General features: G+C 48.0%; 1 protein-coding gene across 1 annotated transcript in view; it reads left to right on the top strand.

Moving 5' to 3' along the window:
• The first annotated feature begins 7,188 nt into the window (after positions 1 to 7,188).
• Positions 7,189 to 17,041, top strand: part of fzd4 (frizzled class receptor 4) — an 11,755-nt gene continuing 1,902 nt past the window's right edge. Inside the window, exons 1-6 of the mRNA XM_080006808.1 lie at positions 7,189 to 7,426; positions 10,806 to 10,943; positions 11,067 to 11,456; positions 12,518 to 12,663; positions 14,337 to 14,584; positions 15,134 to 17,041. The exon at positions 15,134 to 17,041 is cut by the window's right edge and continues 1,902 nt beyond it. Coding sequence (XP_079862934.1) covers positions 7,268 to 7,426; positions 10,806 to 10,943; positions 11,067 to 11,456; positions 12,518 to 12,663; positions 14,337 to 14,584; positions 15,134 to 15,552 — 1,500 coding nt within the window. The 5' untranslated portion in view covers positions 7,189 to 7,267 and the 3' untranslated portion in view covers positions 15,553 to 17,041. The remainder of the gene's footprint in view (positions 7,427 to 10,805; positions 10,944 to 11,066; positions 11,457 to 12,517; positions 12,664 to 14,336; positions 14,585 to 15,133) is intronic.

Genomic DNA, 17,041 nt, shown 5'->3' with positions numbered 1-17,041 from the left:
CGTCAAATCATATGCCTGGATTGCTGCTAACGACAAAATTCCAATCGCGTAAACCAGCCGTCCGGGGATATCTGTGTCACTGGGAAAACATTTGACGTAATGTGTCAGATTACTCGGTGAAGAGATACTGTATATTGCAGCGGAGTGTGCCTTCAAGTGTTCTTTATGGTGCGCGGAGCACAACCACCGAATAAAACTGACTAGCTGGCCCAGATGACTTTTATTATCCAGTTATCCTCGATTTGGTGCGAGCGGTTGAGGGCAAGGGTGATTATGCACTGTGGTTTAGAGTGAGAGAGGGACAGAGAGAGAGGGGGAGAGAGAGAGAGAGAGTAGGGGAGAGAGAGAGAGAGAGAGAGAGAGAGAGAGAGAGGGAGTGGGGGGGGGGGGGGGATAGTGAAAAGGGACGGTGACAAAAACAGAAAACGACAGCTCTATTCTCCGGCGACTGAAAAAAATATATTTGCACTGATTAAAGAAGCATATGTTATTGGCACAAGTACTAAAGAATGTACTCGTGTCGCTGGAAAGTACTTCCTTTCAGGTTTTTCTCTTAGAAGGTAATGAACTTAGTTGGGTCCCCCTCCGTCATGGCGTCATTCTCGAAGCGGAGGCTGGAATATCTGGGTGGAGTTACCTGCCCATGCATCCTTGATACTCATCAGCGGGGCCAAGAACACATCTGGCATTTTCGGCGTCCATGGCTTTATGTGAAATTCAGTATGGAATAGAACTTGCATGAATTCACGTGTTACCAATAGCTGGATCTGGTAATCAAGATGTACGGCGGTTTGATCCCCAGCCCCTCCTAGCAGCACGCCAAAGTGTCCTTGAGCAAGACACTGAATCCCTAACCGCTGCCGATGAGTTAAATTGCCGCCTTGCGTGGCTGCCTCCACGCCATCGGCCCCTGGATCCCCCACCCGCTTTCCACAATTTCCCTCCGGGGATGAATAAAGTATCGCTCTAGTATAATATCCAGGGACTTCCTGGAAGAGAAGCCCAACACATGCCTTCAAGCACCAAACTAAGGGCTGACCACAGAGATACATACTTAAGTAGTGCCAACGCGCCAGCTGTTTCTTACTTTTTTGGGCACAAAAACACCCCCTGAATTACAAGTTGCTGCCAATGATATTAATTCCAGTCAGGGTTGGATAAATAGTGTTATTCAGTTATTATCATCTCATGTATGGTAACAATTTTCATATTGAGATGAATGCAAAAGTTTGAAAGTAAAAGTAAAGGGCTGATGATGGAGTGTTGAGTTCTATGGACACTATGGGAGTGGCACTTAGAGGAGGAGAGCATAAAGGAAGAGCGTGGGATGCCGAATTTATGCCTAAGTGTGTGTGTGTGTGTTTGTGTGTGTGTGTGTGCGTGTGTGTGCGTGTGTGTGTGTGTGGGTGGGTGTCTTTCTCTCACCGTAATGTGAGCCAGCGGTCCCAGAGGGGTTGGAACACCTATGGACCACTCCTCCACCATGCCCCCCCCGCCACACACACACACACACACACGCACACACACGCGCACACACACAAACACACAGACACACACACACACACACACACATACACACACAGCTATACATACTTAGATACACAAATGCATAAAAATACCACATGGATGAACATATAACCACTGACACACACTCTACACTCACACTCACCACAACCACAGAAACACACACACACCCCCACACACACACACACACACACACACACACACACACACACACACACACACACGCCATTCCGAGGAGTTGGCAGGCCTATTAATACCGCACTTCAAGGACTTGGGGATTCGGCGTTGAGCCATAAGATGCTATCTGGTGACTGATACACACTTGTGTCTCTCCTTCTGTCCTCGGGGCGCTGCCTGTCACGCCGCCCTCCCAGCTAAACGGTTCCACTGCTCACGTTCCCACAGACGGAAAAAACTCGGCGTGTTTATCTATCCAATCAATCCGAGGAGAACACATTCTACAAACTGTCGGAATCAAAATGCGTCGCGGCGTTCCCCGTATTCACGTCCCGCAATCTTTGGCCCCGTGTAATTATCAGTTAAAAAAAACTATCTGAATTTGATTAAGGGAGGTTTACCGTATCAGTTTAAAAGCGTTTGATGACATGCATGGTGTCTTTTTTTTGTTTTGACCGTAGGGAAGCTGGAAGCTGTACAGAGTAGGGAAGACAATAAATCAAACATGTCTACATCGGATCCCGGGATACGTGCGCTATATTGTCCCCCGAAAGGTGGACAGTGTGTCGTGCCGTCGCCAATGGCACAAAGCGGCTGAGTAGCGTGCTAAGTATAATGAATAAGCCCCGACTATTTCTGTTTGACCTCCGGAGGTGGAAAGTCTCGCCAAGAGTCTGACCCCCGGCGCTGCGCTGATAAACAAGCTCCTTCTGGGAAGTCGGTGAGGTTTAACGGCTTGATGTTTTGAAGGCTTTCACGGGTATTAAATGCCAAAAAAATAAAAAGGATACTGTTATCTTATCCTGTGTTATAATAGATTTTCTTTAATGATTGATTACTTTTATCAGGGGGGGGTTCCTGCACATGAATGCATGTACAAGCTCTTTGGCTCCGTGGAATACTTGTCACCGGCAAATTCTTTTCTGAATAATGACTGCCGTCCGTCAATCGTTCGGTCATGGGAAGGATGTAGGGCTCAAACATTTGCAGGGTGAGATCTGGGTCCAGAGAACGCCGTCTTGGGTTATTTTGGTATAATGGCCAGCTGGCCGGACATTATCCCCTACATAATTTACACATACAGTATATTTAATATTTAACTTCCCTCATAGTGCTCACTGTGATGAGGATGTCTCTATATGCTTCTTAGCAACATCTCCTATACAGTAAAACCTGATTACAATCAGGGCCACAATTGCTCACTCGTCGACCAATCACAGCACTCCGTTATGACTGTACAACACTTGCGTGACCGCCCAATCAGAGGGCTTGCGTGAAAATGTCAGCAATCTGACTTTTCCCTGTTTGGTTGGTCAAAGCTTATAGTCTGCCGGGAATTAGACCCCTGTGCAGGGGGTCCCCCTAAGGAAGTCTCCAGTGCACCTAGGCTATACATGAATGCCGCCCCTGCAGACGGTGATTGTTCTGGGGGTATTTTGGACAGTGCGCGCAACCTAACGGTAGCGATTTAACGCCACAAAGTACTTCTTGGTGCTTTCCCTCGCAAGTGACCCCAGGACCATGGCCTATGTTTGGATATGGAAACTCCGCCGTGTGCTTCCCGACTGTGTTTTTTTTTTTTTTTTTTTTACGGCTTGAAGGGTAACTGTGGTCATTATCCACTCAGTGTTACGGTCATTAGTCTGTCAATCCCAACACCTCCTCTGCTCGACCCTCGCTATTCACACTCCTCTGTTAAAAGTAAACAGAGGGAGGGAGTGCGCTGGTGTGTACCCACTCTGCCGGCGGACGAGTGCTTTTGTCAAGGCTCTCCAAGACGACACGCCACTCACTCTTTCTCTCTCTCTCTCTCTCGCTCGCTCGCTCTCTCTCCTTCTCCTTCTTCTCCCCCTCCTCCGATGGAGTTTCCTGCTGCTTAGTTTGTATTTACTGCCAAGTGCTGAATGGGGAATGATGGAAATTGCATTTCTATTGTGTTTTAATTTGCAAATTGAATGGTTCACAGAATCGTTCTTCTTCGTTTGTTTGTTTTCATCTCTATTTCCCAGCCTACAGCAACCGAGAGAAGTGCCACAATCCGCCATCGTCTGCTTCGACAATTTATCATTTGGACTGAAATGACTCTCCAGTCAGCTCTTGGCCATGCTTTACCTCTTTATAGCCCTTTTCCACTAACACCTACTAACATCCGGCATTTGTCAGCAGTGGGAAAGGAAAAACCCGGGTTTTCCATCCCGGGTCAGATGACCCGGCAATAGACCCTGGTTTTAATTGGCTCCCCCTCCGATCGACTCTAATGTAAACAGGACACCCGGCTCGACTCATTTTGGCCTCTTTACCTGCGGGATGCGATGCACTTTGAAGTTCCGGACGTTGGCGCATAAATAGACAAGAATATCCATGTATCATTCCATCATTTCATATCCCATTTAAGAATCCAAAATCAGAAGTTATTGACTTTTTTTCACCATGGGGGACTGTGAAATGTTTGTGGTGGCACTGTGGGGACCACACCGGAGAACCCCCACGCTCCCCGCCGGGCTCCCAGTCAGCCCAGCATCGCCATTAGCCGCTCCCCGCCGCATGGAGTACCCCTGCGTACCGGCAGCATCGAGGGTGCGCATGCTCCATGCTGCATCTACTGTAGTGTTGGGTCGCTAAATGAACGATCCAATTCATTTGAACTTTTCTTTTTTTTTTGTTTAGTTTTACATTTTTATGTTGTTGTTTGTCTCCTCTACTGTTTTATTCACAATCACACTAGAACCATGACACTTTCCTTTTCCGACGTATTTGTGACGGGCGGTGTGCACACACACACACACACACACACACACACACACACCACCCTGACAATTTATAGGGTTATGGTTATGCATCTCAGAGGCACGGCTTAGGCTGTGATTCAAGAGTTCTTCGATGATAGTTGGGCTGGATTTCATCTTATCCCTTTTTACTACTTTTTTTTCCCCATTAAAAAACACACACACACACACAAACAATGCCCCCCACGCCCCTGATAAATATCGGCTGCAGGGCACACTCTATTGTTTCAAGCCAGTGCTAATTACTTGGGGCCGTGACCCCAGGTTCAGCCACAGAGCGGCGGAGGGGGGTAGTGTGTGTGTGTGTGTGTGTGTGTGTGTGTGTGTGTGTGTGTGTGTGTGTGTGTGTGTGTGTGTGTGTGTGTGTGTGTGTGTGTGTGTGTGCGTGCGTGCGCGTGCGTGTGTGTGTGCGGGAGAGAGAGAGAGAGAGAGAGAGTGTGTGTCTTCTTATCGGTGTCCGGGGTGGAGGTGGGTGAGGGGTAAATACTGTTGATCCATGACAGAGGCCACTCGGGTTGTGGAGGCTGGGAGTGAAGGGGTGGAGAGGTCATTGCTGCTGCCTATCAGTTGTCAGGTTTTGGATTCTCCCAAAATTCACACAGGGGAAAAGGAGGAAAGTCACCCGACACAATGGAGCGCGGCGGGCGTCTAGAGTCATTTTTTTCATGTTTACATGCTTCAGCCATTTCGATGTCATTGTTGTTTGAAAGAGAGAAAACAAGCCACTTGAGGAAGATCCGAGATGGGAAACAAGACTCACCAAATAACAATAAATGATATTAGTGTGTGTGCCTGTTTTGGTTTGGTATATGTGGAATGCCAAAACAGTGTCCCGCCCCTCTCGACCCTACTCCATCTTTTTTTTTATTTTTTATTGTGGCCGACATTCTCAGAACCGAAGCAAATACCCTTTTTGCTGCTTTCCATGAATAATGCTTTAGACACACACTAACACGCAACAAGAGCAAGAGTCCCAGCGGTGATTCATAATCCAAAATATCAGGATATCATTATACGCATTTTCTTAATGATACGGCGTATTTCTATACAGTGCAGCACTTTTTCCGTTCACTGCATGGCATCTGCCTAGAATGAATGGCCTAATCTGTCAACAGCACTATGACCAAATAAAGTCATGTAATAATACTATGGGAGCTTAAATGTGTTACAATGAAAAATTGGCAGCCCCATAGTGTGACTTTGAAGAAGCGGGGAAATCAAAGGTTTTCAGTGGCTTTGTTTCGCCACTAGTTTATATCGGGAGGGATGTGCATTCTGCTCCTTTCTACAGGTCCACTTGCAGCCCAAAAAGAGTCCAATGTAGCACTCTTCACTGCTAGTTTCATGCTTGTAAAGGAGAGCTCTTCTCCAAAGGTGCCACCAGCAAACAAAACCTGTCTAGTATGTGCATTCATTGCAATGCAAAACAGATTTCCAATGCCTCAACATAGCCCCCAAAAACCCCTACTTTCAATTACAATGTCAGGAGCACTTAAGGCTGAAAGGCCCTTTGCAGAGGGGAGTGGAGCCCACGGTGACGTTCCAGAGGACCTTAAAGACCATTCTACTGACAAAAACACACACACACACACACACACACACACACACACACACACACACACACACACACACACACACACACACACACACACACACACACACACACACACACACGTACTCACACATATTTCTTGAAATGTATTTTCTAAAAGAGGGGGATGGAGGAGGACAGATTTTTTTTTAATAGATTGTGAAACAGTCGGATTTGAGACAATAAAATACAACTGCATTAAAAATAACTGCAAAATCTTTCGAAATGTAATAAGTTATGAGTCATCCTCAAACGAGCACAACACTCATCCGAGCCCAAATTATAAGGAGGAAGAGAAAGGGGGAATAGAGTAGAAGAGAGGAAAAGCAAATGGAAGAGAGGAGGAGAAGGGAGGCAAAGACATCAAGAGAGAATTGGTGAGAAGAGAGGGTGAGGAGAAGGTGGGTGGACTAGGTCAAATAAGGCGGATGGAGGCGAGGGAAGACGGAGAGGGGGAGACATGGAGAAGGTTGCAGAATAAAGTGAGGTATAAAAGAGCCGGAGCGGGGATGAAAAGAAGCACTCTTATTCATGCCCTGACCCCGCCTCCCCCGGTCCCATTCTGGCCGCTGATTGGTCGGCGAGCTTCGCCGCTGCCCGCTGATTGGTCAGTTCCCCCCCCCCACCGGGCAGGCTTCTTTATCCAGTCGGACACATTACTAGACAAAGTAGTCCAGGACTGGAGGCGCGCAGGGTGGGAGCCGTCCAACTCTGTCCCAAAGGCAACCCCCGAACTTGTGATTCTCTGCAGCAAGAAGAAGGAGGACACTCTCGTTTCGGGTTTTTGTATCAGTAATGCAACTTGCCGCCGTTATAGTTTGGGTTATGTTGTCCATTGGAGGTGTCCTCATTGGGCGAATGCATGCCGCTCTGAGCTGAGCGCACCCACTCAAACTGGACTACACACGCATCCTGCAGGAGCAATATTGTTTTTGTTTTTGTTTTTTTTTGGTGGGGGACTTTTCCACCGTTTGACCCCCAGTGGACTGTGATCCCTCCTGGTTTGAGGGGGATTCATTTTCTTTTTTTTTTTTCTCTTGCCATGCACCGGGTTCGGGGTGGTGCCGGAGCTGGAGGGGGTCCCGCCGGCACGGCGGGGCAGCGGCTGCTGCTGCCGCTGCTGGGGCTCTCCGTCCTGCTCTGGTCCCGGCACAACGCGGTCCAGGCTTTCGGGGACGAGGTGGAGGAGATGACCTGCGACCCGATCCGGATCGCCATGTGCCAGGGTCTGGGCTACAACGTCACCAAGATGCCCAATCTGGTGGGCAACGTGCTGCAGTCCGACGCCGAGCTGCAGCTCATCACCTTCACACCCCTCATAGAGTATGGCTGCTCCAGCCAGCTCAAGGTACCGGGACTGGATCACATCACGGAATGAACTTACTCTAAATAAGTTTATTATTATGGTTATTTATTTTATTATTGTTGTTGTTACTATTATTTATAATAATAATGACTATTATTATTTATTTTATTATTGTTGTATTATTACTAGTTTAATTATTAATGTTTTATTATTATTAGTTGTCTTATATTTAGTAATTATTTTGTAGTATGATTTTATTCATATATATTTTTCGCTATTATATGAATTATTTTTTATTTTTTTATATTATTATTATTATATTAATTTATTTTTATTATTATTATTTTTTATTATTATTTTGATTATTATTATTATTTTGATTATTATTATTATTATTAGGTGTGACCCACATTTATCCCGAAAATGCTTGCAATGCGTGCACGACTTGCACGAGCAGACGCACGAGTTCTCCAGTCTCCCCAGTGAGTCTGCCAAGCGTGTGTTTGTTAATATGTGTGTATGTCTGTTTATGCGTCTGTGGGTGTGTGTGTGTGTGTGTGTGTGTGTGTGTGTGTGTGTGTGTTTCCAATAGTGTATGGGTGTGTGTGTGTGTTTGTGTGTGTGTGTGTGTGTGGTGTCACAGAGCACGTGACGGCCCACTGAGTTTTAGTCCAGTGCTGTAGTTTCCAGGGACTGTGTGACTCTCTGCCTCCTGGAGCTCAGATGGACTGGATGCTTATAGGATTAGGAAAGATGGAGATGCCTCCTTCCCCGCCGTTGTGTAATGGTGACATGGTGATGTTACTGGCATGTCATTCCTCCTTCGCTGCTCTCAGGGCTCTTTGTTTGTACCAAACACAGCCACAGAGAATTCTTCAAGGCTACGCACTATACTGTGCTCACAATGGTGCTCTCAGTTTCCTTAAACAAATGCTGCTTGTTCGCCTCATCCACCATGCGAAAAGAGACAGATTTGTCCCATTTTCACCCTTCTTTTTTTTTTCTCAGGGATTCTTATTTAAGCCTATAAACCGGATGATCATTCTTGGGGTCAGTTACTGGGAACGATCAGTGCCTGCATAATATATTTCGGTCCAGTTATGCTGTTTTGTATGGACGCAAATGCTCAGAAAGCCATCGATTCCCACACATGGCAAGTTATGCCGGTGTGTGTGTGTGTGTGTGTGTGCCGTACGCCTTTGTTGTGTCTGGCTTCACCGATGCTGATCTCATAACTAAATAACTCAAATTATCAGTGTCTAATATTGTATTTTCTTTTCGTAAAAAAGAAGTATGAGCCAAGTCTCCCTATGCGTGTGAGAGAAAGAAAGGGACAAAAATGCCAAACAAGGGGCAACCGCACCGTGCAGCCAACCTGTATTGCAACACCAGCTCAAAAATGTCCATTAGATTAACTCAGCCCAGTCTCTCTCGCACGCACACACACACACACACACACACACAAAGAGAGAGAGAGAGAGAGAGAGAGAGGGAAAGGGGAAACCATATCCCCTTACATGTGCTCTAATGGGAGGCTTCCTGACTCGTAACCCAAGCAGCTTTTAGTGGCGGTTGCCGACGGTTAGGGAAAACACCCAGAATGTCTCACACCTCCGTCGCTGGCAGGACCAGCCCTGTGGGAAAGACTACACCGCAACGCATCCCATCACTCGGCCCGCATGTTCCCTACACACACACACACGCACACACACGCACACACACGCACACACACATATTCAAATGTTAATTATGCCGTTGACCCAGACAAAGCGATCACTAAAACAACAGTTTGAGCCGCTCTATCGACGGAGGAGTCCACAGAACAACCGGCGCGGGCGCTTGTGATTCCACGTCGAAACAAAGAATCTTTTTTTTTTTCGGGGGGTTGGACGGGGGTGAAAACACGATGGCGTCTCGCAGATGGGCTTTAGAGCTGCAACCCAGATAGCGATCAAAGAGAAGATTGAAGCTCATATCGGGGCTCGGGCCTCTGAGCTTTGGAGTTTGACGTGCGATGTGTACTGGTTATAGGTGGAAGGCGCTGGGACCGGGGGGAGAGGAAATGTCTGCTTTGACTCGAAAATAGTTCTGTAATGAAAAAATAAATTTGAAGGTATGTTTCGCTCGGCGGTCACCTGTGGACGGGGAGCCGCTGAACCCAAAGGGTTTTAACACTTGAACTTATGTCAACAGTTGCAACACCAGAGAGGGGAAGAAAGAAGAAAGAAAAAAAATCGGCGACTTGTGACTGGTTTTATCATGAACACAGTCACATGTGTTCAGGATGATTATCAACCAGTCATACGTCCCGAACGGCTGGACTTGTGACTGGATCCGTCTTGAATCAGATTCCCTGCCGACGTGGCCCTGGCGCGCCCGGTGTTCTCGGAGAAAGCGAAAAAGTCGCACGCCGTAAAACTGGTTTAAACTTCAGAGTTTTTGGGGTTTTTTTTAGATTCACCGCGCATCGCTTTAAACAGCTCTTAAATCACCGCTGTCTGTTTCTTTGGCTCTGTCCGTGGCTCGTTCGACTTATCCCTCATCTGGGAGGGATGACCATGTCTTCATTTTGGCACGGCGTAGCTGAAAACGATAGGTCCAATGATACTAAGGACGTACAGAATGTTCTTCCATGTGTTTCTTTTAGGGCTGCAGGACGCTACTACTGGTGTTGTCATGCCCGATTACACTTATCTGAGAGCTTTCTTCCGAGGGAACAGAACTTTTTTAATCGAAACCACCGGTTGAGACAGAAAGGCAGGTCCAAATATGGTCCAAATAAATATCACATGGTTGGTTGTGGTCGATCAGCCGGGGGAGGGCAGAGTTCAACTTTTCTTTCCCGCTCCATTTCCCCGCTGTTTCCATCGCCGCGGCTCCTTAATGAGTGTGAATGACGACTTGTTCGGGGACGCGGTCGCTAGCGGTGCCTCTTTATTTGGCACCGGTCCAATCGCGTACATGGGCAGATTGTCTCAACGCGTGACCTTGCAGCGTTGTAATTACAGTAAATGTCACCCAAAAGCAAAAGCGAAAGTGGAGGCAAGTGTTTTATTGCACGTTCCCTGGGCGTTATGGTCTGCTGCTTGTGTTTGAAGGTGTGGGTGTCACCTTTTCACCCTTACTGGCTCCGGCTTGAGCCTCGGCCGCTTCACTTGAGCACAGATACTGTAGCCCTAATGTAGCCGACGCTAGATGCCGGTGGATATCTTCCCAAAACATCTAGATGTTCGGAAGGCGTCCATCTATGACAATAGAGCTGGTTAACATACATTATGTGATACAGAACCTTTCCACGAATTAAAAGAAACAATTATCGGTTGTATTAGAAACATGGCATTGTCATAAGTCAGAAAGTAGAGGACTGGTGAATTTGAAAAAATGAAAGCCATTTTAACGCCCCATCTTTTCTTCTCCCCAGTTCTTCCTGTGCTCAGTGTACGTCCCCATGTGCACGGACAAGGTACCGATCCCAATCGGCCCGTGCGGCAGCATGTGCCTGTCGGTCAAGCGCAAGTGCCTCCCTGTGCTGAAAGAGTTTGGCTACACCTGGCCTGAGGTGGGTCATTGTTAAGAAACAACCGCACTCGTAACTATAGCAACAAGGAGAAAAGCGTGATGTTTTATGTATCCAGGCCCGCAAAACGGGTCTTAAAACACGCCCCTCTGATCCTCTCTCCAGATGCTGAACTGCAGCCTCTTCCCGCCGCAGAACGACCACAACCACATGTGCATGGAGGGTCCGGGGGACGAGGAGCCGCCCTACCCTCCGGTGCGGCCCCTGCCCCCCCAGGAGGAGGAGTGCCAGGCCTTGGGCTCGACCCCGGACCAGTACGCCTGGGTGCGGCGCAGCCACACCTGCGCCCTGCAGTGCGGCTACGACAGCGGGCTCTACCGGCGCGGGGCCAAGGTGTTCACGGACGCCTGGATGGCCGTGTGGGCGGTGATGTGCTTCCTCTCCACCACGCTGACCGTCCTCACCTTCCTGCTGGACTCGCAGAGGTTCTCCTACCCCGAGAGACCCATCATCTTCCTCTCCATGTGCTGTAACCTGTACAGCGTCGCCTACCTGGTGAGCGGGGCCGTTCGGTGACCTGTATTTGAATGACTGGAATGTGGATCCGTGGGAGTAATGGAGGTTGTGACCTGCCTGGGTGATGGCCAAGGGAGGTGGAGGACTGCAGCGGAAAAAAATCAAATTCAGAACGCTGCCAGTTGGAAAAAAAAAAAGGGATGATCAGCTAATTTATCAGTTAGGTCAGTGATTCCCAACCCGGGGTGCCCGACCCCGGCACAGGGGGGTGCCAGAGATCACAGGAAGAGGTCGGAGGCCTTAGGAGATTTAAGGCAGATGGTAACTAATAGTTAAATGTAGGTTTAAAAAATCCACACGCGTGTCAGTTCAAATAGAGATTGTGACAAAATCCGTGACTATATGTTATAATGTATTGTGTCCTCTAAAAACAGCGCTCCCGCTGCCATTTAAAATAGAACCAATTCAGACAAGAAAAGACCATCGCTGAAACCCTGTCTTAACCACGCACGTCCACGTCAACGCAGTTTCGGCTGCTCACGCCGTTGGGACCGTTCTGAACTTTATTTGCACTGAAAGAGCAAAAGTCACTCCTGTACCGTTCCTGGAAATACGTTCCTGGAAATGATTGCGTTATTTTTGAATTGGGTGGGGGTCCGAGGTCGAATGGGGGTTTGATTTAGGGGGTCTCTGAGGTGGAAAAAAAGGGGTAGGTAACCTCTGAGTTGAGGTTAAGGATGAATTATCTTGCACAACAACCATGTTTCTGTTTGGACCAGAATCCGACAGTGAAGCTTTCAAGAGTCCACAGCTGAAAAAAATTGAACAACTCCTGGTTGTGCACGTGTTTCAGTGACGTTAAATGCCCATGTTGTTAACCAAGCTGAAGCAAGTTTCTGAATGAATCTTTGAAAAGAATGTTGCACAATATTGTAAACCGCTATATATCGCATCACATGATTTGAATTAACACAGACCAGGGCTTTATTCACATATTTTCTTTGTATCTCGCTCCTTTTTTTACCCCTTTGATTTTTTTTTTTAATCTTTTGGCCTTTGAATTTAACGGTACTATGGTGTATTTCCTTCCGCTTGTTAAGGTGAGGTTGACCCTGGGCAGGGAGCGGGTTTCCTGTGACCTGGAGGAAGCGGCCGTGCCGGTGCTGGTCCAAGAAGGTCTGAAGAGCACGGGCTGCGCCATCGTCTTTCTTCTCCTCTACTTCTTTGGCATGGCCTCCTCCCTCTGGTGAGTGTGTGTGCACACCCCCGCGCACACACACACACACACACACACACGCACACACACACACGCACACACACACACACACACACACAACCCCACACAAACACAAACACACACACACAGATAAACACTTATTGCATGTGACACATTACTTCCTCTGTTGGATCATCACTTTAAACACAGTAAAATCTTGGGAATCCTGGCCTTGCATCCGGTTTGCTCATTATTTCACCATCAAATTTCGCAGTTCCACAGATTGCGCAAAGTTCTCTTTTTTACCGATGTTGCAACTGTAGTTCTGGTCTTCCAACTGCTTCCCTAGAGCACCCCTTCTCTTTCACTGTCCTCTCCATCCATTCCGTCTTCATTGTGAGGGGAAGGTCAGAAAGAATGGATTGCGGCCGCTAATAGCGCCATGAATTGCGCATCAAATCCCCTATCACAAATTCACAAAAGATATTGCGCAAATGATATGTCAGCGCAAACACGCCCATAAAGCTTTGCAGCTGAGTGCAATTTTCCCTTGTTTTGTGTCTGATCGCAACTATGGCAAAGATAATTGCCGAAAAATAGAAAAGCCTGCGGTGCCTCGATCGGCTCTGCTGCAAGATCAATAAGCCTACCTGTCAACATTGGGATTTGAAAATAACGGAAACGGTCCGGCCCTGGCGTCCTGCGGGGCCCAGATGCACGGGGAAACTGGGGGGCGCCGGACATTTCCATTATTCTCAAATCCCAATGTTTAACTTGACAGGTGCTCTGATCGCGCAGGGAGAGGATCGGCACCGCTGCCTTTATTTGCGTCCGCACAGTCACCACCAGGTCGGAGACGGTAATCATTTTTGGTAATAAATTCTCTGACTGGGCGTGACAATCAGCACCGGTGTTTGTGAGTGGGATGTTTTTGCAACGAGGCTCATTTGCATAGCACGGCGCCAATTTTGCGCCAAATATATTGAATAATACCTCTTTAAATACGTGCAAATAGCACCCGCGCGCCGAGGGGCTATTTGCGTGGCAGCGCAGTTATTGGTGTTAGCAGTCTGCGGATGCTTTGGGAAATAGACACTTGCTTTTTTTTGTTATTTGCACACGTTTAGCGGCAACCCTTTTTTAAATTCGCCCCTAAATGTGTAAATAAGAGCACAATACAATATTATCTCTTCTACCTTTCAAACAAATATAGGTTGATTTGCCAACGTCTGTTATTTAGTCTTTGGATGGTGAGCTTTGCCAGTATTGCCATAAGCCAGTGAATAAGTCAATATGCAACTGCCGGTTTGCTTTAAGTTATACATTTGGTCAACTAGTGTGTCATTCTCAGCGATTACAGTTGTTAAAGATTGAGCAACATTAGATTTACATTTTTGAAAAAATGTTGACCCCAAAATGTAACAGTATTCGATTTTTTACAGATCATTTTTTAACACATTTTCAGTGTATAAATAAGGTAAGCTTTCAGTGACACACCCAGAGCCATCATGGGTTTAAAATTCACACTAAAAAATATGAAAATAGATGGATAAAAACACACACAAAAAATATGTAATATTAAATATAACCAAGCTCGATTAAGTTAATTTTAAAATCTTTTCCTCTCTCCTTCCCTCTCTCATTGCCTCTCTCTCTCTCTCTCTCTCTCTCTCGCGCTCTCCCCTCACTTCCCTCTCATCCAGGTGGGTGATCCTGACCCTGACCTGGTTCCTGGCGGCTGGCCTGAAGTGGGGCCACGAGGCCATTGAGATGCACAGCTCCTACTTCCACATCGCGGCGTGGGCCATCCCGGCCGTCAAGACCATCGTCATCCTCATCATGCGGCTGGTGGACGCAGACGACCTCACCGGGCTCTGCTACGTCGGCAATCTCCAGCAGGAGGCGCTCACGGGCTTCGTGGTGGCGCCGCTGGCCACGTACCTCCTCATAGGTAACGTTTCTCTGGGTTCACGGGGGTGGACAGTTTCACCGCTGCAGAGTCGACTCTGGGTCTGTTGCACTGGTTTTAATGGGACTTCTATGATTTTGGCATGCCCAGATCTCTGAACTTGGCAATATAAAAATCAAGACCAAAATCTAATTCCCAAAACGTGTACTGTTCAATAAGCCGCTGAGGTGATCGAAAATCGCAGGTCATTTCGTGAAATTGTTAGATTCCACAATCATGCGTTTCTATCCAAATCAAAGGGGAATTCTAAGCCAACGCGAGAAATGTTGCAACAAATAACAAATGCTGATTCCCTTAAGTGTCTTATTGTGAATAAAATGTGAATTGGGTGTGTTCCCATCAGCTGAGTTGAGGGAAAACAAACTATCTTCCCAAATGTTTACACTTCTACAGGCTTCCGTAAACTATGATAGCGACCCAAAACGAACAAAAAAAGACAACCGGATTATAAATTGCGATCATTTGAATGACGATTAATCGCCAACTAAGCAGTTTAGATCGACAAGCTATTGACATTTTGTTTGGTGGCAGGCACCTTGTTCATCTGCGCCGGCCTGGTGGCTCTGTTCAAGATCCGCTCCAACCTGCAGAAGGACGGCACCAAGACGGACAAGCTGGAGCGTCTGATGGTGAAGATCGGCGTCTTCTCCGTGCTCTACACCGTGCCGGCCTCCACCGTCATCGGCTGCTACCTGTACCAGCTCTCCCACTGGGGGGAGTTCAGGGCGGGCGCCAGGGACTCGTACGTGGCCTCGGAGATGCTGCGGATCTTCATGTCGCTGCTGGTGGGCATCACCTCGGGCATGTGGATCTGGTCGGCCAAGACCCTCCACACCTGGCAGCGCTGCTCCACCCGCCTGCTCCGGGACAGCCGGGTGGCCAGGGCGGGCAAGAGGGTGCCGGGCGAGGGCTGGATCAAACCGGGGAAGGGCAACGAGACGGTGGTGTGAGAAAGAGAGAGACAGAGGGAGAGGGAGAAAGGGGGAGGACGAGAAGGCGGAGGGCTGACAATGGACAAGAAACGCTCCGCCTCCACCCCCACAAAGGCCCGCCCGCTGCCGCAAGAGAGACAAGGAGAGAGGGATTGTCAAAAAAGATGGGGATCTCTCTCCTCCATGTCCACGGGACGTCGCCCTCTCGTGCATTTCAGCCTCCGATCGTCCCGGGACGCCGCGGTCAATTGCGCGGTCGAGAGAGCGACGCGGAACATTATCGAAAGAAAAGGGATGGATGATGACGGATAGGTGAAATCGACAAGTAGCACCACTAGCCTCTCTACCTCTGCCGGACGTGTAGCGCACAGAGATCGAAAGATCACGTAGGGGATAGAGGGGCGGAGGCAGGAGGATGGAGGGGTAGCGATTTTGGATGACCTCCACCCCTCCGTCACCGCCTCCTCTCTCCCCAGCAGGGACGTCTCTGAGCCCGCAGCAGCAGCAGCAGCAGTGCCGACGACGACTGGCCCAGGTTGAGTTTTACACTGGCACATATTCAGATCTAGGCCTAGGTTTACCGAGCTTTGTCTTATCCGGCGTCTTTTAAACCCCGTTTTTACTTCCACAAAGGAACCGCAGCAGAGAGAAAAGGAAGAGGAAAATGGTAAAGCAATGTGTCAGGAGATGCATCACCCACGTGGAGCCTTGAGAAAAATTGTGCCCAAATTACCCCTTAGTCATAGTGTTGCACAATGACCACATGCCTTGTCATACAAGTGCCTTACCAGGGATGCTGGTGCTAGTTCTGCTAAGTAGAGATGGAAAATGGGTTTGGATAGAGAGCTTACTGAGCAGCATGCTGCACGCAGCAACTGCAGAACCAATAAGGCAGCCACTAAAAACAGCACATCACCTCCAAACCCCGTCTATTTGCAGCCATGGTCAGGAATCAAACACCCGACCTTGAAGAAAAAGTCGACTTTAATGGGTTTAAATGTATAAATGTAGGCACTTTACATCAAATTTCAATTGCAAAAGCAAATTTGTTTTATTACTTTTTCCATTTGAGATCGTGGTGTGAAGTGATGGTAACGCTCGGTGCCCGAAACCCAAACTCTGCCTCTCCCACGCTTGCAAGATGAAGGTCTGTGTCTTTTACCTCAGTGCAGCTCCTCTGATGTACGCGGTTCACAAATCAAGTTCTTTTCCCCACAAACACGGGATCACGTACGGGAAGGTTAAAAGTCATTAGACAATCAGCTCTCCGTCAAAACGAGACAGAGGGCTCGGCTCGGCTTAGGGCACTCCCCCAAATATCCGATCCGCCGGTCGACCACAGAATATTTTGTCAAAGCGTTAACGCAGCAGCAGGGAATTCCATGTTATGGGACGCGTGTATCTACATTTCTACTGTGTATTTGTGTACCGGTCTCAACTGTCTCGTGCCTTCTTTCTATTTTGTTATTTCACATAGGGCTGTTGCGGTTACTGCAATCTTAAACAA

This window comes from Zeus faber, assembly GCF_960531495.2.
Source record: "Zeus faber genome assembly, chromosome: 9".
NCBI classification, from domain to species: domain Eukaryota; kingdom Metazoa; phylum Chordata; class Actinopteri; order Zeiformes; family Zeidae; genus Zeus; species Zeus faber.
The sequence above is the reverse complement of the archived record's forward strand: the minus strand, read 5'-3'. Positions and strand labels throughout refer to the sequence as shown.